Source organism: Myripristis murdjan, chromosome 14 (assembly GCF_902150065.1).
Source record: "Myripristis murdjan chromosome 14, fMyrMur1.1, whole genome shotgun sequence".
In the NCBI taxonomy this organism is placed as follows: Eukaryota; Metazoa; Chordata; class Actinopteri; order Holocentriformes; family Holocentridae; genus Myripristis; species Myripristis murdjan.
The window spans coordinates 27,480,326-27,503,409 of NC_043993.1; the positions used below are offsets into that span (position 1 = coordinate 27,480,326).

Below are 23,084 nucleotides of genomic sequence, written 5' to 3' on the forward strand. Positions count from 1 at the left end.
CGGGTAATAGCTAGGTATAAAACGGTTACTATAGTAGATGGTCGGGGGAGCAGACGTCGTCCTCGATGTCCACGTCGTCGTCGTTCTCGTCCAGCAGGTACGAGTCCGGCTCCAGTCCGTTTTTCAGCTCGTCCGCGCTCTTCTCCGTCAGCTCGCCCTCGCTCGAGTTCTCCGCCGAGCGGTCCACGTCCCCCGGCGTCTTCCGGTCGTCCTGCGCTTTCCTCAGCTGCTTTTTGTGCTTCATCCGCCGGTTCTGAAACCACGTTTTCACCTGGGTGGAGGGGGAAAGGCAAAAACAAAAGGCTGCTAAAACTAATATGATAAATAAAATGACAGTGCTTGCTTCGATTAATATAAAATGAGAAGGGAAGAGGCCTGTTGTGCAGACTAGACGCCATTTGTTATGGAAAAAAATTAGATATTATTGTTTTGTCGTTGTGATTAATTATGAGTGGCTACAGGTCTCCATGGAGACACACACGGGCTATAGAAGGGAAAATTGGTTATCAATTAATAACAAGCTGTTTTATCATTTAGAAAGCTTGCCTAGACATACATGTAATTTTTTGTCTTTGAATACGCGCGTAGCGGTTTTATACTAACCAACACCTTTATAGGCCTAACTGGGTAGGCTACAGAAATTCAGTTGCCATTAAATAAATTCAAATGCAGAATTTCACAGATTATTGTAGCCTATGTTTTTTAAAAATGATGTGATTAATGTGAGCTTGTCGCATCAACAATTAAATAGGCCTATAATTAAGCCTACTGATCAGCCTAGGACAGGCTTTATAAATTATTTTATGTTGTGAAATAGCTTTCTGGGGTAAACTATTCCTCAATGTATATATTTAGGTAATTTTGAAATTATAGGACAGCCCCATGCTGTATTTTATATGTACAGCCTGCATACATTTTATGATTTTTTATTTTCTTAAGCGATTCTCTTCCTTATAATAGGCATTTAAATTTAGCACCGTATTTTTGACTGAATAACTCGTGGGCTCCACAGCTCTTTCCAAGGATCCCCTCATCGCGCTGACCGGTGTGTGTACCTGTGTCTCGGAGAGGCTGAGCGCCGTGGCCAACTCCACTCTCTCCGGTGTGGACAGGTACCGCTGGATCTCAAACCTCTTCTCCAGACCGGACAGCTGCGAGTCGGAGAAGACCGTGCGGGCCTTCCTGCGTCTGCAGTGCTTGCCCGGTAGCTCTGCGTGGTGCTGAAATAACGCTGGCATTTGCATCCCTGCAGGCCACATAAAACTCAAACTCAGTATAGCCTATGTCTTTATAAACACTTTAAACATTGTGCCCCCCTACTGTAATTAAGTTAATTTTACCTTAATTAACGGTATTTTTTTTTTCAGAAATAGGATTCATCAGAGATGAGAAAACACACCTGTCTCTTTATCTTGGTTTTAGAGCTGACATAAACTTCTCTGGAATAAATATGTTGTGTATATTATACATATTTAAGTGCTGCATGTTATAGGGATATAGTTGTTAAAGAACTGAACAAACCATGTAGGCCTACAATTTTATGAAAAAATAGAATTTCCGTCATAATGTTTTATTTAAGATTGTTATTGTTATACATCAGCAAAATGTTATGTTGTCTAATAAGACTAATTTCAAACCATTTGTCACAGCACATGATGATATAATATTTCCAAAGGGGAAAAAAGTAAAAATGTGTAGGCTAATAAAGAAACACCAACCTGTCTTCTAATGAAAATCAGCATAGCTTAGTGCTTTTTGAAATGTTATTATTATCATTATTATTATTATTATTATTATTATTATTACTCAAATTGGTGTATGGTTATTATTGCTTTATGACGATCAGCCGACAGAAACATCCCTGTTAGAATGAATTATTCTCTGTCCCATAAATAAAAAGCCTTGAAGTAACTTTGTGTGCCAGCGCAGGCCTCTGCCGCTGCACTGCAGCCTTACCAGATGTGAAGAAGTACTGGTGATGCTCTGGCTTGTGGAGAGGGTGGTGAGGGTGAGGCGCCAGAATTGGAGTTGGCATCAGCGGGATATCCATACTCCAGGATGGGCATCCGGGACGCCAGGGAGCTGCTGAAGGGCGAGGGGAACACCTCTCTCAGCGGCTTGGGTTTGTGCAATAAGATGTCCTCAATGAAGAATGACGTTGACCTCTGCGTTGGCGCCGGAGACGCGTAATTCAGACTCATGATTTTACTTTGTTTTTCTTGCTGCTGTTGTTGTTGTTGTTCCAGCTTCAAAAGTGCATCCGTGTTTGTCTCTTCCCCCAGAAGTCTCAAAGGCTCCAAACGCAGCCTCTGTGTGTGACCAGCGAATGACACTACATGGAGTATTACACGGACATCAGTGGGAGGGCAGACGTCTAACGAGTATTTATTCAAAGAGACTAGCGGGACCGGGGAAATTGATTTACGCATCAGCCAATTACGGAGCTAAAGGGGCGGAGAGAAAGGCTTATTTATGGACCGTTCACGGCTCTGATTGGATGAGCCTTGTTCGAAGACTTAAATAAATAAACAAATAAATATAAATACATAAATAAATAAACAGAACAACAGAACAACAGCACACATGTGACCGCATCAGAGTTCATTTGAATATTATCTGAAAGCCCAGCCAATTAAAGTCACCATTTACAGGTAGCCTATTGATGTGGTCGCTTAGCAACTAAATTGTTTAGCTCCAAGGAGTGCCTACTGACTGGCGCGGAATTACATAGAATATACGAATATAGGCCTATATTCGTATGCTCAACATATATTCGTATGTTCAACTTATATAATTGTTATTAGTAGTAGTAATAATAGAATATATGTGTTGTTGTTGTTGTTGTTATTATTATTATTATTATTATTATTATTATTATTATTACCATTGGTCGTCGTCGTAGTAGTAGTATTAATACAATTGGATGTCGACGCATCTCGCCTCCCAGTAAATTACGTAATTCATCATGCAATAATGGCTGCCTAAATTTGTGCCAGGCCATCAGCCAGGTCGCTCGCCATGGTGCTGAAAACAAACTGAGGGTCATTCAAACTTGCTTTAGCAATTTCTCTTGTTCCATTTCTGACGAAAACAAGACGAGCCCTGTAATGTCTACATGTTTTGAAATTGCTCATAGCAAAGCTGTTAGGACTTGTGTAAAGTCCAGGGGAACTGGGCCTCACATGGGCTATTCCTAGTGCCGGTAAATGATCATTTAATAACACTTTAATAACCCTATTCCCGTAGGAGCTTAGGCTGTAGTGCGTGACCTTATTTTGCTTCATAGTTTTTTAACCTCTTGGAAAATTACTGTAATAATATCAATTATTAATTAACAGTGTTAACAATGCTATTGTGGGGGCTCATTGTGTTTGCGGTAGCCTACTCAGTAATGACTATAATGCTTTATTATTTTATTTCTTAACTTCCTATAAGTTATCATTGTCGTCTTTGGCCATATCACACTTTTTAAAAGTTCCCTGCTAGTGTATAACTTTTGGTCCTATCCAATTGTAGTTTATCGCTATAATATTTCATGATATTACAGGAACTACAATGAAGCATTAAATCAAAGTTTACTGTGACCTTATCCTATGCTTTATGGTATTGCTTCCCTGTATTTTAATATTCTAATAGGAACTTACAGTTTTGCAGTGATGGCCTAATTGAGTCCTGACTATCCATACTGACATGCAGCACCAGAGTTCAGCTGTGGCTCTGGCTTGAAAATGCGACAACTTATAATGTCTTAATTGTCCGAGATATTTTCTTGCACAAGTTCTCCACTCTTTTCTTGGTGTTGGAGGTTCTTGAACCAAGCGATGCAGCAGCCAGTGTCACAGGAGGATTAGGCTACAGGTCTGTCTAGTAATTCCGCCCAAATTGGCTGTAATTGTCGGTATTAAAATCTGGGAGAGTACAAGTGCCGCTCCTGTGCCCATTTGCGACAGAAAGCTGTGCGCTATAATTTGTTGATATGGTGTTGTCATCACATTCCCAATCAGGCCGGTTAATGTGAAAGTGTCTTAATGTAGGCAGAATTCATGCTGCAATGCTATTAGGCAATTAAGGGAGATGTTAGAGCGGAAGTTGTAATCCTTGGACTGGAAGACAGGATTTCCATTTGATCAGATGGGAGAACAATTTAATTACGGGGAATCAATTACGCTGGAAAAGTGTCGTCCTACTGCATTAGTTTGCATAGACCTGTTTTAAATGAATATGCGCCTATATGACACTGACTCAAAATGTAAGTAGAGAGGGTGGGAAATTACCCAGCTTTTTGGCATTGAGGTATGGCTATGTTATCTGATCTTAGTAATAAGATTATACTGTCACATAATTGTCATGATTACTGCTTTAAAATGCATCTCAGCAAGTTATTTTGTGTCCTTTCAGCCTTATTTTACAACTGAGAAAATTTGTCAATAGGATTAGGATTAGATCTTTTATGTCAAGCGTCATTTGTTTCAAATCTTTTTGCAAACAAGTTAAAGGTGGAATAAAGCAGATCACTCGACTTATTATCGAAAAAAAAATTACCTGAAAAAGCTGAATTGCATGGAAATACATGAAGGTAGCGCTTCCCACTTGCTGATTTTTAATAGTTGTTTAAAGAAAAATGTGATTTCAAGAGTGGATCCCGTTAAGATGGATACTTTTTGCAGTGTAGTCGAGCCCAAACCTTTAAGTGTGGCGAAGGTAAAGAATAGCTTTCTTTAAGACATGGCCAAAGCAGATGGAGGTGACCCTGGCTGCACCTGGCTGTGCGTCAATCCCTCTTACAGAGCGCACCAGGATAACAAGTTGCTTTTAGAGGAAAATTAGAAAGTAAATGAAACAAATGGTGATGAAATCGTCTTTAAGGTGGAGAGTCAATAGGATCTGTTCTTGAGGCACGGTTAAGCGGCTTTTAGCAGCCATTTCATCAAGTGAAATTTGGAGCCGGCGTGGCAGTGCGTCACTCCATTAAGTGGCACGTTTGGGTAAGAGGTTTGCAGCAGTGCACTGGGTAATACTTGGCTTACAGATTTCAAAGCAAGCTGCTGATATTGGATCTTAGAGTAAAGGAACACATGGATGTATAGTGGAGGGTAAACTTGAACTCAGAGGCACCCGCCTTTGTAATTTCGGGACACAATTTGACCTTTTTTTTTTTTTTTTTTAGGCTAAGATAAATTCTTATGATGTAAACAGTGGGTTTTGTGACCTTCATATACTTTATGAGATTGTCTACTCTTTAGTGTCACTGCAATATTCTTTTAGGGGGTTTAGTCTCTCTGTGGTGCTAACAGAAAGTTCATTTTCTATATCCCACATTCTATTATTATAATATTCCTTTAATAATTTAGGGACCTATAGTTTGGCTGTGATAGCTTCTTTTTCGGCTGTTGACAGGCCCATGTCTTGATGGTCTTACATGTGCACAGTGATTAGGCCACTGAACTTGGCTCTGATTCTAATTCGATCATGCAGTCTTCCACACACGGATTATTGATTAAATCACCTGTCAAGTCTGTAAGCCGCAGCCCCAAAGCTGAAGTTTACTTCGCTTTTTTTCTTGGTTCTTCTTCTCTTATGCGACTTTCTTCTTGCAGGTTTTCAAATGAAGATGCTTGTTCTGACAAACAGATCTTGAGTGACACGTAAAGCAAGACAGATTCTGAAAATGCTTTGTATTTTTGACTCTCAATGGTCGCATTTTCGATCCTGTACAGAGGAGAGTATCTAACAGAAAGGATTTAAATTCACTTTTTGCTCCACCAGCCGCTGTGTCTGCTCTATGGTCTAGATGTGTTTATAGCTTTAACAGGTTTGTGCGTTGTGTGTCTCCTGTTGGTGTCTCCTTTTAACATTAAAATAGACATTGTAATATTGTTTTCAAATTATTATATTGTTTCAGCTTGTTCTCCAGTACAGACTCCAATAAAAACTGAGTTGTACTTAATGTAGGATAAACGGATTACCCCTACACAGCGCAGTTCATATAGGCTGACTGCTTGGCCATGAACAGACTTGTCTTAGTTTTCTAATGGTCCAGCTTAATCATCCATGTGTACCTGGCAGATCATTGGCACCATCCTAACACTTTAGTAGCATGTTGACTGATAGCAGCCACCTATTCAGTGTAAGAAGACTGACTTTTAAAGGTGCATTCTGTAAAATTACCAAGCGTTGATATACTGTAAGAGGTCATTTTTGACTAAACTGACAAAAAATGTGGAATAAGTGACTAGTTTATCAGTGAAAGCATGATGAAGGAAATCATGCAGACTCAAATATCAAATTAGGTCAGTTGAGTCTAAAGGGTCCTCACTTAAATCAAACCTAGTATATTTTGCATAATCATCTTTTAAGGAATAAAAAGTAGCGATTTTTTTAATATTACAGTTATTACAGTTTATATTACAGATTCATACATTTTAACTCACTGTAGCTGATGTAAGTGCTTCACTTTAGGATCAATTTGAGGTGAGCAATGAAATTAAATATTAATCCATTGTGCAGTAATAGCTCTACAGTCTTTCATCACCTCCCAAACTTCACTTCAGAAACAGGGGATTTTGTGGTTCACATTGTATTGTTTTTGGTAAATTTTACTCATCTACACAAAACTGCCAGGTTGCCCACCATTTAAAGGCACTTATCATGTAGCTTTAGACCTGCTATATGTTCTTATTCTCTTGCTTTTGAAATAATCCCCTAGTGGCCAACTATCACTCAACATAATGTACAATTAAATGTTGCATGAAGCAGCAGGGAGAATGATCTGTTGGGGAAACATGAAAAAAAAAAAAAAAAAAAAAAACATAACTAAGCATATTGGTACTTTAAATTTAAAAAAAATGATGTAGCTTTAAAGTGATGTCACTGTTAAAATAATTTGTAATGAAAACAAAGAGGCATGCTTTCCCCAATCTTTTTATTGAAGTCATTTAAACTTTGACCGTTTGTGATCCAGAGGCTAACTCCGAGCTAACGGTCTCCGGGCAGCTCTCATCATCATAATCCATGGCTTGTCTCTTGGCGATGCTGTAGGTCTTCTAATGAGGGTTAGAGCTCCTGGGGCATTCATGCATCCGATAGGCACACATATAGAATATACCTAGGGCAGAGAGGGAGGTTATGTCTTTGATATCCACTCAAGCAATTTAACATCTAGGCTCAAATTACATGATTTTATTTTGTCATATGTAAAGTAAGTACGGTGGCCCTGACAGCTCAACATAGTGCAATTAAAAAAAACAAAAACAAAAAAAAACATGCAAATGGGCAAAACACAAGCAAATGTTAGAGTAATTAAAGTTAAAGTTAAACAGACTTTTTTCAAATTATGTTTACTGTTATTGTTTTAAAGAATACAAAAGCATTTTTGATTTTTTGGATTTTTTTTCCCAGCTCAGCCTCATTTTCATTTTCATTTAGTATACTCTGCTGTCAGAAACCTGTTCCGTACATATACAATCCAAACAGCAGCCACTTAAATGTGCTGTAGGCAGTACTGAGCATCCAGTAAATCAACAAGTACAAACATGGCAGTTTCATGGCCATAGCAAAGCATGCTCAGTATCATGTTGTTTTCCATAGTTTCCATGACTTTTACCATCATAGTTGTTTACTTTACTATTTTTCAGTTAGTATTTTTCTGATGTCCTCAGACATAAAGCTACATTAAGCAATATTACGAGCATATTTTATAGTAAAATGACCAGTTGCAATGTGAGAGTCATCACTGGGTCTTGTTTCGACTGTACAACTTTCTGACAGCCTGTTGTCTCCTGGGTTTAGTTTAACACATTTCTGTATCAGAAACTCCGAAACTGCATTTTGGGCAGTTAAAAATGTCAAAATTTCAGATCAGTCACATGAGTGCCTTTTTGTTGCTGCAATCAGCTCTGCAGCAATAAAGAAGGTTCGTTCAAAGCAGCTTACCTTGCAGCGGAAAGTCTGCAGCTTCACTACATTTTTTAATTGGAGGTCTGAGGAAAACAATCCGGCTAACCCAGCAGGAGTCTTTTGGGTGTGAAATCTATCCCTCCTTTACCTTAAATTCACCGTATTTTTTTTTTTTTTTTTTTAATTATTATTATTACTAAAGGTCAGTTACTAATAATGACACAACATTTACTCGGCTGCTTGAATACTTAACGAAGTGAGTCATCCTATTGCACATATACATATGGATTGACTGCTCGGCTATGGAGAGATGCATAATGTTACTTTTCTAATGCTCCAGCTTAGTCATCCACATGTACCAGGTAGGTCATCAGCCTCAGTCGCCATAATAACACCTTAGCAGCTGTGGCTTGTTTATAGGTCTTTATATCCTTAAACCCCCTTCAAGTGAATAGATACCCAGTACAGAAAAGTAACTAGGCTCATGGGTCCAAGATGAAGCTTTGAGGAACATGAGTAAAAATATACTTAACAGCTATTAGCCTCATCAACCTGATCAGTATTTATTACAGTTTATAGGGTAGATTTTAGAAATTCAAGGTGCATATGAATAGGATTGTAAGCCTGCAGCTATGAGACTATGATTTGATTTAACGTCGACTTTACTGGATGCCTGGAGGTTAAAGTTTTCTAAAGATGCTGATACAGTGCAGAAAATGATCACGGCTAAATTTAATTGAATTTCAGGCTAACCTGGACATAACAATGGAAACAATGGAGAGATGGTATACACTGATATTTTCCCTTCAAGTGTTGCAACTCAGAACCTTTTCTTGGGCATTGTATATTTTCTTGGGTATATTAAGAAATTTGTTTATATTAGGCAATTTCCTGGGTAGCGAGGGAATCGGCAGCATTTTGGTTTTGTGTTTACCTGAAAAGAAAGTGAGCACCACCGACACCCAGCCGATGATATATGACCAGGAGAATCTCCAGTTTCCAAAGCGTTTGCCATAGTAGTTAATTGTCACACCGGTGTACACAGCCATTGCTAGAAATACTAAAAAGCCTGGGGGAGAGACAGAAAGACTCACATTCAGTCTGAATAGTATTAGAATCATGCCTCCAATGTGTAGATTATTTTTTAACTGATTTCATTTGCGTTCACTGTTGTATTTTTTCATGGAGGGACTGGTTACAGTTGCTAATGGAGACAAACTCTTCTTCTCAATTGTAAAATGCTTCCTCTAAAAAATGGGAAAATGGTTCACCAAAGGAATTAATCACTTAAAATCTTTCTGAAACATAAAATATTTAATTTTTATGGTATCAAAGAGTTGCTGTGCTGACTGGCAGTGATAGATGAACACCACATTTTCCAGCTCACACCCATCAGATACAGTGTGAAAGGCCAAAACAAATCATATAAATCAATGCATTCAAACAAGACTATAATGGATCCTCTCTTCTCTCTTGAATTTACTCCTTTGTGAGAGCAGGCCTACCAGGCAACCACGATTTCTCATGAAATCACATCAGTAATGGAATTATTCTGGAGTCATTAGTTTGTGTGAGTGGCAACAATAATTTCCTCAAAATGCCTTCTGTGGTAAGGCTGCACAATTATTTGAGATTATATCAAAATCATAATATGGGTTGTGCAATATCCAAATCGTAGAAGCTACAATTTTTTTTGAAAAAGGTTAACTGTGATAGTATGCCATAATAAATGAGGTATTGTGGAGCTACAGAGATGTACTAGCCTACAAATCGTATTCTCTAGATGTAAAAAAATACATCTATAATGACTAAAATCTCTCATTTCTAAAATATCTTTCAAGTTAATCGCTGTATGATTTTTACCATATTCTCCAGCCCTATTCAGTCGTTACAATCAGCTGATATCAACTGCAAGTCGACAGCTCAAACCAAAACCAGCCAAAGACAAAAAGAAGAAGAAGAAAAAAAGGAGTCCAACTTACATGAGATGAAAAACAATATGCCTGCAGCAAAGGTTTTGTCAAACCTGTCGAAGGAGGAATAATGGATGAAGGCCATGATGCCGATGATGATGCCAATGAAACAGGCCAGAAGGGAGAGGATCATGAAGGCACGGGTGGCGTCTAAGTGGGCTGTGGACGGGGTCAAAGGTCAGTAGGAGTCATGAGGGAGGCCTCAGTGCAAGTCAACAGAGGTCAATGATCCAAGATGTAACTCTGGTCTTGCCATGTTAACAAACCATTTTGATGAAAAATGGACAGTGTTTTTGGGAGAAAACAGACTGTTCATAATATAATGTGTGATGGAAAGCTGCTAAGGAAGGCTACTTCCTCTGAATGAATTAATGTACATTGTTCACAAATGAGTGCAAGGTCTGGATATTGTCCATATGGAAATCTTAAATCTCACCACCAAATTTTGACAGAAGCAAAGACAAAATGGTCAGCATAAAGCCGATTGGAGTTTTATTGATGTAAACATTTCTCTCTACTGGCTATGTAACATTATAATCTGAGGCCCAACAAAAAAAAATACAAGGAATAAGCCAGATGGCAGCTTAGCCAGCCTCTTTATGCATTCAAAAACACACATGGGTACAGCATTATCTTAACAAATCATGTGGTTTTAAATAAATAAATAACAATAAGAAAAAAATTAACCATAATAAGTTGTCTAGGGTAGCTAGTTAACCAATCTGACTTTCAAAGTTAAAACTAGCCTTTTAGCCTGCTGCTATCTAGGTCAGCCAGTTAGGCAGCCTAGGCTGACCTTTCAACATCAGGAATGCAAAGGTCATGAATGACAAAGAAAAAAGTCTTTGCAAATTATATTTCTAAATTTGTTTTTGGACCAGAATTCCTGCTTTACCTGTTGGGTTTGCATGTTAACTAACACGTGCTCTTAAAGCTGAAATTGAGAACCTTAAGACTTGACTAAAAGTGTCGAAGACTAAAAAAATGTTTCAGTACGTAATTGATGATGAGATCTCAACTGTCAAATTATGTGCTTATTCCACATTTTTGCACGGTGTGCCTTTAACTCAGCGAGTGTGTTATTATGCAGCTCTGCCTCCAGGAAATGTTTGCAGAAATAAAACTCCAATTCAGCCACGTTAATACTAAGCGGCTGTTCGCCCACGCGAGTCTTTACCAAAGCTGTCATTGTGTGTGAAGCACCTCCCCGGCATGCAGTAGCGCCACAGGCCCTGGTGCATGTAGTTGTTGGACTGCCGATACTGCATCCAGTAATCGGTTGCTGTGGAAACAATCAGGAGGATGTTCCCCACGCCTGCACAAAACAGCCCTCCACCCATAAAGCTGTACATCCTGCACCTGCAGACACACACACATACACATACACACACACACACACACACAGGAACATAAGGTCACTTAGCATCAAGGGTCAGCAGCTGCACCCCTCCTACCCCCCTCCACCCCATCTCAAACACACACGGACACAAACACACACTTCAGGGAGAGAGGGTCTAAGTGTCAGTAATTGCGTTGTAATGAACATATTATTTCCACTGGATTGAGCGGCGGGGTCGCTTGTGTGTGTATGGTCCACTTCATTCTCTAGGAGATCAGTCAGTGAAGATGGGCTTTACAGGTTTTTTTTTTTTTTCCCTGTGTTTTATAGACAGCCCTCCCTCACCCCCCTCCAATCTATCGAGGCCTCAGTCCGGCGCTGCTTTGATACTTGATACATGTATTGCTCATTGTTCCACCTGGATGCAGTATCCTCCTGACCAGCCGCACTTTCTCATGGAGAGTTTGCATGGATTCTTTCCAAAAAAAAAAAAAAAAAAAAAAAAAAAAAAAAAGGATGATAGAAAAATGTATCCTGTTATATCTAAATCCTGGGCAGGATACTGGTGTAAAAGCTCTATTTTTTAATAAAACACCTCAATCTAAATCAAGCCTCTCTGAATCTGAATCTGTGCATTCACATTGAGCTTGTGACAGAATGCAAATATTATGATTCATGTGAAATATCTTTATATATATTTTTATTATTATTTTACCGAATAGCAGTCTTTCATCTTGGATTTTTCTGTGGATTGAGTATTTATATTTTCTGCAAGACAAGGCTGAAGCAACATGAGAGCACTTTTTTTTCTCCATTACATTCACTTTCTCCAAGATTTTCTCAATTTAAGTTGAAAATTATACATTTTCCAGTTTCTCAGGTTACTGCACAATTCGACATCATTTCCAGGTGAGAAAACTGACCCCACCACATGAAGGAGAAATATATATTTTCAGCAGTCCACAAATCATTTCACCTCTGTGATGAATCCCTTTTTCCCTGTCCTTCTTTAACTGTGCGGCAATTAGTTGGCATTAAGTTTTAAATTTCTCCATCTGCGTCTTTTATTCCCTTTTAGCCAGAAGGAGGAAAGCTCCAGAGGAGGCGGCTCTGGGCTTTTTAATCTCCTTTCAACGCATCACACTGCATTAACGTCAGTGCATATTCATATGTGCAAAATTTTGATCTAATTGGCTGCACACTGAAAATGTACAGTATGTTACTTGGAGCTGAAGATCTTATGTAAAAGCCATTTTTTTTTTTTCATCATTGTAAGTTTGACACATCTACCTCCACAGTGACGCCATGGGTAGATTATCTATATATGCGAGATGCACCAACCCGTCATCTCACAGTAAAAGGCTTGTATTTCAGGGCAAAAAAAATCCCTAAAAATAATTCACTTAACAGATGACATAAAAAAAAACTGACGCATATGCTGATAATAAGATTTTTTGATAAAAAAAAAAAAAAAAGAAAAAAGGAAAAAAAAAAAGAAAAATGGCAGTAGCATCAGCTTCTCTCAGAGTTAGGCCATGACTAAATCATAAATCAACTGCATGAGAAAAACCCACAAATAATTAAGAAATAAATAGCGACACTCACACTGACACTTATTTCACACACTGTTGCCCAAAATTCAATATAACCTTACCTCAATCAACCCCTTTTATGAAGACGTTTATGAAGACAGGGTTGCCTGACAAAATAGAACAAGATCCTATAATGCCAAGACAGGCAGATTTCCAGCAAGCTAATAGCACTAGCGGTTGAGAGGGTGAATAGGGTGAAACTGGGGCTACAACAAACACAGCGCCGAGACAAAAGGCCAGGCCCACCGCTGGCCAATCAGCGTGCACCAGTTTTGTCGTTTGGGAATCTGCTGAAAAAACAGAAATGGCCAAAGCTTGGCACGTTGAACTAATACTGATGACTGCATGGTTTTGATTGAAAGTAGAGAGCTGAACTGGCTTTAGTGGAGGGCAAGCCAGGCATTAAATCAGAGCACTTTAGCTGCACCGCTTCTGATTTTTGTCTCATTTTCAAAACAAACACTGTCACAATCTATGGCCTAAAAGTCTTACATGGTTTGGATATTTTTCAGTGGATTATATTTAATAAAATAAGGGCTTCTGTCCGTGCTTTGCAATGGATTTTTGATCACTTTGGCGATAAATGTGAATTAATGCCACCATATACAACGCACAAAGCTTCATGAAGGACTCTGATGAGATGAATCCAGATAAAAGCAATTATACCTGATTAACTTCCCCAATTAAATCTGTACCAAAGACGAAGGAGAGGATGTAGATAAAGAGATGCAGGCGAGTTAGAGGAATTTTCAAGTTGAAGACAACTGAAATGCGAATGGTATAAAAGGTGCTATAATTCAATATCAGGAGCATGCCCGTAACATTTTTAACATTCAGAGTAAATTCAAGAGGACTGAGAGAGTAATACTTGATGATGTGTATAGTGTCCAATTTCTAATGGACACTAAACACATTAAACACACACATGTGAACAACTTTTTATTTGTGTTATTTATGGTCAGCATCTGCATTAAAAGCTAGTCATTGCAGGCACCTTCTCTTTTAATAAGAGTTGGCACAGATTCTGTGTTAAATCAGAAATTGCTCAACATTGAAATGAAAGCGATTGTTCAGCATTAACAAGTTTCTTCATTACTACTTCTGGTTTTTATTTGATTAATTAAAGGGCCAAAATACTAAAGAAATTAGCTGCTCTGTTCCAAATACCAATCTGTAGTGGTCCATGAAGATGTGACAAAATTAAAATGTCATATCCAACAGATTGATGTGAATAAAGCCTGGTATCAACAAGGAAAAAAAATGCAATCTCTATTTTTGTTTGCAGTAAATTGAAGTAGGTCTTGTATCTAGTTTGTGTCTGCATACGGCTTTGCTGCATTACATTTACACCTGATATTAAAATGTCTCATATGCATACTGAAATTTGATCTCTCTTTGCCTTGCCAAAACACAGACACAGCACACATCACTTTTTCTAGTCTAAAACTGTCAAATGACAGGTACAAATATGTTAAATGTTATTCGAATCATCTCATTCAAAGTCATATCATGATACTTCCAAATGAGACTGTAGTGGCACACCTGTCTGAACAGTCAGTCAGTCAGACAGCACGACCCCTCTCAGCCCTGCAGAAAGTCCTCGTTTTCAGATTTTTGTGTATGCCTGCTTGTGAAAACGTACACACCGCACTACAGTTTAAGAAACTCCCACGGAATAAAATGGGATCAGAATGGCTTTAGGGAAAGGGATGGAATATGAGTGAGTGGTCTGGACTTCCTTCTTCCCACCTGCAGAGGCACTGACCTCCTTTACCTGTGGCATTAAGATGCACCCGGGAGTACACAAAGCTGTAAAGGCACCCAAGAGCCAATAAAGGTCCAGTTTCCCAAACCGCTCCTGGAGGTGCTAAGACACACGTAGATGCAAGTGTAAATGCAGGCACTAAAGTTACTAAATCAGCTTTTTACCCTCTAAAAAAACATAGCCATACTTGCCTAAACATAACTTTTTCAAACTTGCTTTTATTTCCAGCAGGGCTGACTATTGCAGGGAGCTTTTCACAGGCCTTACTGAAAAAAAAAAAAAAAAAAAAAAAAAAAAAACACAGCTGCCAGGGTTATTATAAGAGCCAAACGACCTGACTACATTAAGTCCTTACACTGGCTTCCACTATGTCACTGAATTGATTTTAATTCACTACTGCTTGTTTATAAATCACAAAATGCGGCAGGACCAAAATACTTTTACAATATTTTTCACCAGTGCACACCGAGACCTTTCAGATCACAGCAGAGTAATCTGCTGGAGATACCTAAAGTCAGAACAAAACATGGTGAAGCAGCTTTTAGCTACTATGCTGCTCGGCTCTGGGACGTCCGACTAGTTTTAAAAGTCAAATTAAAACCCAATTGTTCTCTGATGCTTTTTGTTAGCTGATCAACTGATTTTTGACTGACTTCTTAAAATTTACTTACTTAGTTATACAACTGTATGCCCTTAATTCACTTATTTTTCAGTTCCTTCTTATTTTGCTGTGTTCTTTTATCTGCTTTTTGAAATTACTTTGAACTGCCAATGTGCATGAATTGTGCTTTATAAATAAAGCATATTCATGGATGGGGAGCGAACCAGAGAGGGTATTCAGTGACAGTTTTAAACAGGAGAAAGTGTGCAGCATGTTTTGGCAAGGCAAAGAGAAATCAAATTTCAGTATGCAAATTTCAGTATTTCAGTATTAATATCAGGTGTAAATGTAATCCAGCTAAACCATATGTAGACACAACATAGGACCTATTTCTATTTACTGCAAACAAAAAAAATACAAATACAAATTACATTTTTTCCTGCTGCTTTATTCACATTAAAGCTTTATTCACGCTTTTTTTCAATCTGTTGGGTGTAACAATGCTGAAATACATCAATTTTTAAGAAAATCTGCTTCTGAAATTGCCGGGGGTGAAGGTGAATGGTGCCCAGCACACACTGGCACAGATCCATTCACTGTGGTCAGACTCGGTGTTTCCTTTATTCTGACCATCATCTGGCTGTATTTCCTCCTGTTGTGCCTCTTCCCCATCTCCAGCTGGGCCTCCCTTTGCTTTGGCACACACAAACCCTGAAGATGAAAGGAGAAGAGTAGCTCCATTACCTGCATTACAGCAAGTTGCTCAGACCAATTGACAACAACAAAATGCCCCAGAAAAAGGATTTTTTCCCCCCGAGATTTGAGTGCTGTACTTACATCTAACTTCATTTTTATAGACCACAGCCTATTTTCTTCCATTTGGAGTGTGGCAGCCAGGAGGGCATTTGATATCCTTCCATGCACCATCAAAGTGGACAATATGCCTCTGTGATGGAAGAGCAAATCCATGTTTCCTTGAAGCCATCCAGCTTTTGAGAGATTAATTTTGTTATGGAAAGTCCACATTTATGTAGTGTCGTGGGTGGGTAAGGAGCTCATGCAGCGCCGGGCAAGGTGACAAACGGGTGAATAATAACGTGACAAGAGTAATTACAAACTGTGTGTGGTTGTGTGGCTGCGTCGTCGCGGTGATGTCACGAAACTTAGACTCTCAGGCATGTCTGAAATCCCTCTGCATGCTGATGCGACTGCACTTTAACTTGCCACTGCAGTAAGCTGACTGACGATCAACAGTCCGTCTGGCTTTGTTCTGTTCCCACACGTTAAGCTGTTTTTAAGCTACTTCACTGATGTTCATTTTCATGACTTTACTGTTTGGTAAAATTCTACAACCGCCCAAAAACCTTTCAAATCACCTTGGATACACTGAAAAATGCACGGATGTCAATTGAATAACAAGGTGGGCTTCTCAGTTCCTGGAAAAACAAAAAACTGAAAACCTTCAGCCAGCAGTGACATAATTTAAAGTGATTTTTCAACCATAAAAAATGCCACATATCTCTTTAGATATGTGCTAAATAATTAACATTAAGTGTGTAGTAGGGTTCGAATGGGCTATTTTAACATACACAGTGTGGACGTTCACGAAAAAGAGCTTCCCATTGACAATAACAGCAGCATGTTTGCTATTCCAGAGCAGTGACGAATAAATGTTTCTGCCATTACAAGTGAATTCCCTCTGAGTCCAACATTTCTTGCGCATCAAAGATGATGACAGACAATTTCACCGTCAAATAAGCAGAACTGGCCCAACAAAACTGGTGAGGGCAGTGTTGAGACTCACAAATGGCAGCACTGGTGGGGTAGGACACAAAGAAGAAACGTCACTATGAGTTGCACCTCCTTCAAAGAATCTGCCTCTGCCTCTCTACCTAGTAGACTGTCTGTCCTGTCAGGTTTGGATTTTCTCATTTTTTTTGCAGCTCAAAAACACAGTGAACATCAGTTTTGCTTTGTATTATTGCAGATTGGCTCCAGTCACCTGCCTGCTTCTTTAATGCTTACAGAGGCTCTATCAATGCGGGGCCACCTCAGGCTTATGCTGGTTGCTGTTTCGCTACATAAGATATCTAAATCGTACAACTTCCTGTGCATCAGATGATTTTTTTTTTTTTTTTTTTTTTGCAGGAAAAACTTACCACATTGGATTGGGGTTATTGGCAAATTAGACCTTTCCTACAAAACAGCAACATATACCCCTTCCACACATTGCACCTCTGCTGTTCATTTGCTGGCACGGGGGTCACTTGTGAATATCGGCCGCCAGCAAATGTTGGCGAATCACTTAGACCTACACCAATTTTGCACCTCACAGAGTGGCACCATTACTGGTAATTTCCTGTAGCTATTGCAGTGTATGAATATGTTTTAATATTACCAGCTCAAGCACTCACAATGTCAGCCAATCAAGTTCGCAGGGAGGTGATGAGGTCAATCCAGGCCGGTTGTGCCTTGTACAAACACAGAAGGTCTGCTCAGCTTTGGTACATGCATGTCCCCCCCCCCCCCAAAAAAAACAAAAAACAAAAAAAAAGAACCAACCACTGTATACTGAAACGTTGTGATGAATGAATGATTGTTGTATTGGACAGATGTAGAACTATGGGGTCTAGTATCAACCGTTTGTCCTATTCATTTGACATTTTGTATGCTTCTTCATTGCACAAAGGTTTAATAGTATGTGAGAGGATGTCCTCCTACTTGAAAAAATATTGACGCCATCAGCCATTCAGCTTCCAGCAGCACTCGTTACCTGAACCAGAGAGCAAAAACGGGCGTTAGAAAATAGATGGAAGAAGAATAAAAGAAGAATAAAAAAATTAAAATGCATTGGACTAAAGATTAATACTGTAAGTTATGGCTATTTAAACATATGATGCTGCAACCCATCGGCCAAATTTGTCATGGTCACTTCGACATCATATCTGCACATTTTTTTTGTTGCTACTGTAGCATTTTTCAGCAAGGCAGCATAAATCGACACAACATCCTCCCCTGTTTGTCCTTAACCTGAGGACACCCCTGCCAAACGTAACCAAATTTACAGAGTAGATGCATTTCTCAACAGGTGTAATGTCCCATCAGTACCCGTATAGCAGGTGAGAGGTACACTGAATAGTCTATATTTTTTACAGTTAAGTACTTTTAATTGTAAAACTTGGAATGTAGTTTATACCTGATCTAAATCTCAAATGAAAGCATAAATTAGACATTGATAATCTGTATTTTATGAGACTATGTTTTCCCAATGTATTAGAGCTGTAGGGTGTAATCACCTGATATTGATTTATCACAGATATTTCAGTATTGCTATATATGGGTGCATAAACCAAAGAAAAGAAAAAAAAAAAAAGAGGTCATTTAAAAACAACATTATTCAGTTTTGTCCATGAGACTCCACTGTTTGCAGTTCTTTGTACAGCATGTGAGTCGGCAGAGTATCACAGCTGAGCAGAAGGTGGGCTGTGCTGTCAGCCCCAGAAATCCAGTATCAGTCGATCTCGAACATTTAGGACAAACTCAATACAGAGTGAATATAAATAGGATATTGTATACTTCAAAAACTGGGATTAAATTGCATTTACTAACAGTGAAAGTATACTACATTGTGCCATTTTGTCATTAAAAAAACGTATTTGGATTATTATGAAATAAAAAATCTGATACAAGAGTACATATTTGATGAAATCTTAGTGGGAATTAAATGAAGTTATCATATTCCTTGGAGTTGAGGCACCACCATTTTTTTTTTTTTTTTTTTTTTAATGGAGTATGGAACTGTAAATATTAGTTAACGGGTAATAGCGCCAATCTAATACTAATAGTTAGCCAGGGCCCGCTCATAGCACTACCAACACCTGGTGGGTTTAGCTACATGGGCTGGATGTTACAACACCAACAGAGCCACACAACAGGAAATGGCCAATGGATAATGTAAGAGAAGAGGTACGACGATGAAGGAAATGGGCCACAAAGTGAAAAAAGAAAAAAAAACACACACACACTGGTATTTTCCAGCTGTGCAGAGCATAAGGCACAAGGCCATAAAAACCTATAATGGCCCCTGAAAGTTATTGACATCAGCGGGCAAAATGCTTCTAAATCTTTACGTTTCAGCCACGCTTTGCCTAAATGCTTAAATCAACTCCTTCGAATTGAATTTTGAAGCCTTCAAATGGCTAATTTGTGCAGCAAGTGCTTTCAGCATTTTCTCAGCAAATAAACGGCAGCTCTAATCATAAGAGCATGTGGATGGCGCTGCCTCTCCACACCCACCCATGAGACGGCAGCATGGATGGGGAGAGAAACCCTTCCACTTAACCACTTAAATGAATATATCAAGAAACTAATTTGCCATTTTAATTGCGTGATTTAGGAAGACGCTACTTCACTTGCCCCTCTTCCATCTTGGTTGATTTCCAATGTGAGCGCACATTAGATTGATCTATGAAAGACTGCAGAAATCACAACACTTAAGTCTTTTCATTTTCCCTCCCTAATTAAATAATTGAAATTCCTGTCAGTGTCTGCACTTAAGCCACACACACACACGCGCGCACACACAAACATTGCGCTCATGCCGCATGGGTGAATGAATTGTGAAAGGCTTGTTTTTATCTTTTCTTGTTTGCAGCCTGTTCTTATCTTTGCCTTCTACCTTTTTCTTTTTTCCCACACAAGAGCCACAGATTCATTCCATCTGTCAAGCCCAGAAATAGATCAGTACATCCATTTTGTTGAGATTTGCCCGTCCCATTAAGTGATTGCTTGTAGAAATGGCAGGGGACATTTCTTCTGATACGTTCCCTGAAACAGCGCTGGCAGACATTAAGGACACATTATTGAGTCCCATTTTCTCCCAGCCACAAGGATATCCATTAGAGTGGCACACAGCCCTAAATTTTTCCATTTTCTCCCTCACCAAACTTGACTTTACACATTATTCCTGCCTCTGTTTTGTAATTTGCAGCCACAAATTATATCAGGGAAAAGCCATCTCGTACCATGTGGCTCCTCTTCCCAGGGCTATTTGCCAAGACTTGATTCTGAAGTGTCAAAATGGGCCCATCGTTACGGCTAATAATGACAGACAGCAAGGTGCTTTAAAGTCCATACAAGTTGGCCCACTGGAAACTTTCTTTGTGTGCCTGGCAGACCCGGTGGATTTTTCCTGCACACAAAGACTGACATATAATGCTGTCATATCACCGTGTTGCGATTTAACACGGACGCTTTACTAAAAGACCACGTCTCACAGTCCCTCTGTTTTTCTTCGCCATCTGTCAGAATGCAAGTTCAAACACAACTCCAAATGAAAGATCAATTTTCCCTTCAGCTTTTATAAACAATGCAAACGTAAGTGTATTTGCATTCTCGGAAATCTAAAACAAGAGGAAAAATTACATTCCCTGTATCGGATTTCCAGTGTCAAGACCTCAATCAGCAAATTTGTGAATGAAAAATATGTCCCAATCGGACGAAATGAAACAATAGCAAAGACTGTAATGAGGCAATATTGGTGCCACAAGTGGTTCTATATTCCAATCACCTGTAAGACCCCAATCTGCTTCTTCCACCGTCTAAAATTTGGGTCTAATCTCATAGCCTCTCAAAGAGTTTGACTTGTTGATGGAAAATAAAATTCCTGAACGTTTCCTGGCTCGTCCCGTCATTTCTCATAATACCTGTTTAATTTACCCCGGTGTTCATGAACATTGCAAATGTGGCAAACACTCTGGAAGCGAACAAACACATTAAAGCGCACTTTCTAGCCGCCTCTTCCTCTTAGCCCTTCTAACAGATTCATGGCGATGGGTGTGACTTATTTACATTTAGATTCTAGATCCAATTTTCATTTGTGAGCACAAAACAAACAGTCACATTACAGTTATGGCTCTATAAAATACATGACGTCCATATGTTTCAAAACTGGATCTGCTGGATGAACACTAATGTCGAATCTATGCTACTGATCTCCATTGTGTGATTATTTGCAATCTGTCTAAAGCATCACGCAGTTTGGTTGTCTTGTATTGTGGGAAGGCACCTGCTATTTCTTTTTCTGGTTCATTACCTTTGTTTACATCTCTGTGGCCAAATTGGATGGTAAGCTCTTCAAAATGAGTGGTTTGGAGGCTTGGCTTGCTGTGCTTGTTAGAGGATACCTGCACCTTTATGATCAAATGACTTCTAAATCCTCAGATTGCTTTTTCACTGCAGGATTTGTTGCTGCTCTACACTTTTGTCATCACTGTTTTCATTTTTTATAGCACGCTTGGTAACCTATTTAGTCTACAGCACAAAGCCTCAGCGAGCATAGACAAATTTGTATGCGGCGCTGCGGTCGACTGTCAACGAAGTTTGACTTTTTTTGTTGGTATACAGCCTCCTTTAACAATTAAGCTACCTGATCTGCTCGAGAGCGCGTTTCAGACGTCTTATCTCACAAAGTGTGTCATTATCTCACAACTGCATACTGTCGTATTAGCAAAATTATGGCCACTTGAACATGACCTCATTTTGCCGCTCGCTCATTCAGTGACAGCTCCAGGGTATTGCGCTATGATAAGTACAATAGCTTGTGGAAAAAAATGCATTCAAGACCAGATCCACCAACAAACAGGTCAAGCCTTTTCAGAGTGTTGTGGAGAGCACAATCACAGAGGCGTCAGAAGGCAGCTCAAAGGCCACAGCAGCCCCCCGCTGAGCTGACATTCTCATCGTGCCTTGCCCATTAATTCTGTCATTGTTGCTGCCCTGGCCTCCTGGAGTCCTATCAAAGACTCAATAACCACTGCTTAACCAAAGTCCATTGGCAATTCCCCCCATCTCTCTCTCTCTCTCTCACCTCCCTCTCCCTCTCTCTCGCTCAGCTATAAACCATCTGACAGCATGCGGGTGCGCAGAGCAACTGCCTTTCACTTCGACGAGGCTGAGTTGAAAAGGCCATTATTACCCTGTAATTGTGGGAGTCAAACCCAATTAAGCAAATCTGTATGGGGGCAGATGCCACCTTCCTCCCCCCCTCGCTTTCCCTTTTCTCTCGCTCGCTGTCACTTTGCATAGGCCGGCTTGATCTCCGATGCGGGCTCAACAAGCGGCGGCTCGGACCCCCGGCCGAGGGGGACATGTTACTAATTGAGTTCTTGCTGGTCATTTGCTCCTTCTAAGTGAGCAAGAAGAAAAACAGGAAACTGCTGTCTCATCTGCTGAGGCCATGGGAAGAAGAAGTGAAAAGCCTTTCCCAGTGGCGGCAAGAGAGGGAAAAAGAGGCAAACGAAAAGCCATTTAATCCACAGGGTAGGGAGAGGAAAGACGGGCTTAAGCCTGCCCTCCTGCTCCAGCAGGGATCCACGCAGCGGCACAGGGACCCCGGCACCAAGCCCAAACGCTCCCATTGAGCAGCACGCCATCCCCCTGAGCCGGACACTTCCTGTCTCTTGAAGGGTTTACTATTAAATGAAGAGAGGAGAAATCGAATATAAACAGTGAACAATGTCTGTGATTTTCAGATTCATGACTGATTTATTTGAAAAACTCTCCCATGCAAGTCTGAAATATACTTTTCTTTCCATATTTAGAAAAAATGATATGAAGTAAAATTTAAAAAAAAAAAAAAAAATCTAAAAACTAAAAAAAACATGATGCCCACATTTTAAGTCTGCATGTTATGATGGTTAAATCAGCCTGTTGGTTTTGCTGTCTCTTTGATTTTAGGTATCCTATGTGTCAACCAGCAATAACATGGTTTTAACGCGCCCAGGCTACCTGTTGCATTAGTAATTACTATTAATGATCACCATTGTATTAGTAATGATTTTCTTCTGCACAGATTAGAATTGTATGCAAAGTGGGATGTGTTATTTGAAGCTATAAGTTTATTTATGATTTTAACATG

At 39.5% G+C, this 23,084-nt stretch overlaps 2 protein-coding genes across 2 annotated transcripts; both read right to left on the minus strand.

Moving 5' to 3' along the window:
• Positions 1 to 28: 28 nt before the first annotated feature.
• bsx (brain-specific homeobox) lies at positions 29 to 2,201 on the minus strand. Its single transcript, XM_030069425.1, is given in 4 exon segments — positions 29 to 271; positions 1,056 to 1,246; positions 1,957 to 2,041; positions 2,043 to 2,201. Coding segments are annotated over 4 exon segments (678 nt in total).
• Positions 2,202 to 7,043: 4,842 nt separating this feature from the next.
• lim2.1 (lens intrinsic membrane protein 2.1) lies at positions 7,044 to 12,983 on the minus strand. The gene is made up of 5 exons (XM_030069199.1): positions 12,863 to 12,983; positions 11,047 to 11,228; positions 9,879 to 10,028; positions 8,831 to 8,965; positions 7,044 to 7,105 (listed from the first exon to the last, which is right to left on the minus strand). The coding sequence occupies exons 2-5, from the start codon at positions 11,219 to 11,221 to the stop codon at positions 7,044 to 7,046; spliced, it is 522 nt and encodes a 173-aa protein (XP_029925059.1). The 5' UTR covers positions 11,222 to 11,228; positions 12,863 to 12,983.
• Positions 12,984 to 23,084: the final 10,101 nt, after the last annotated feature.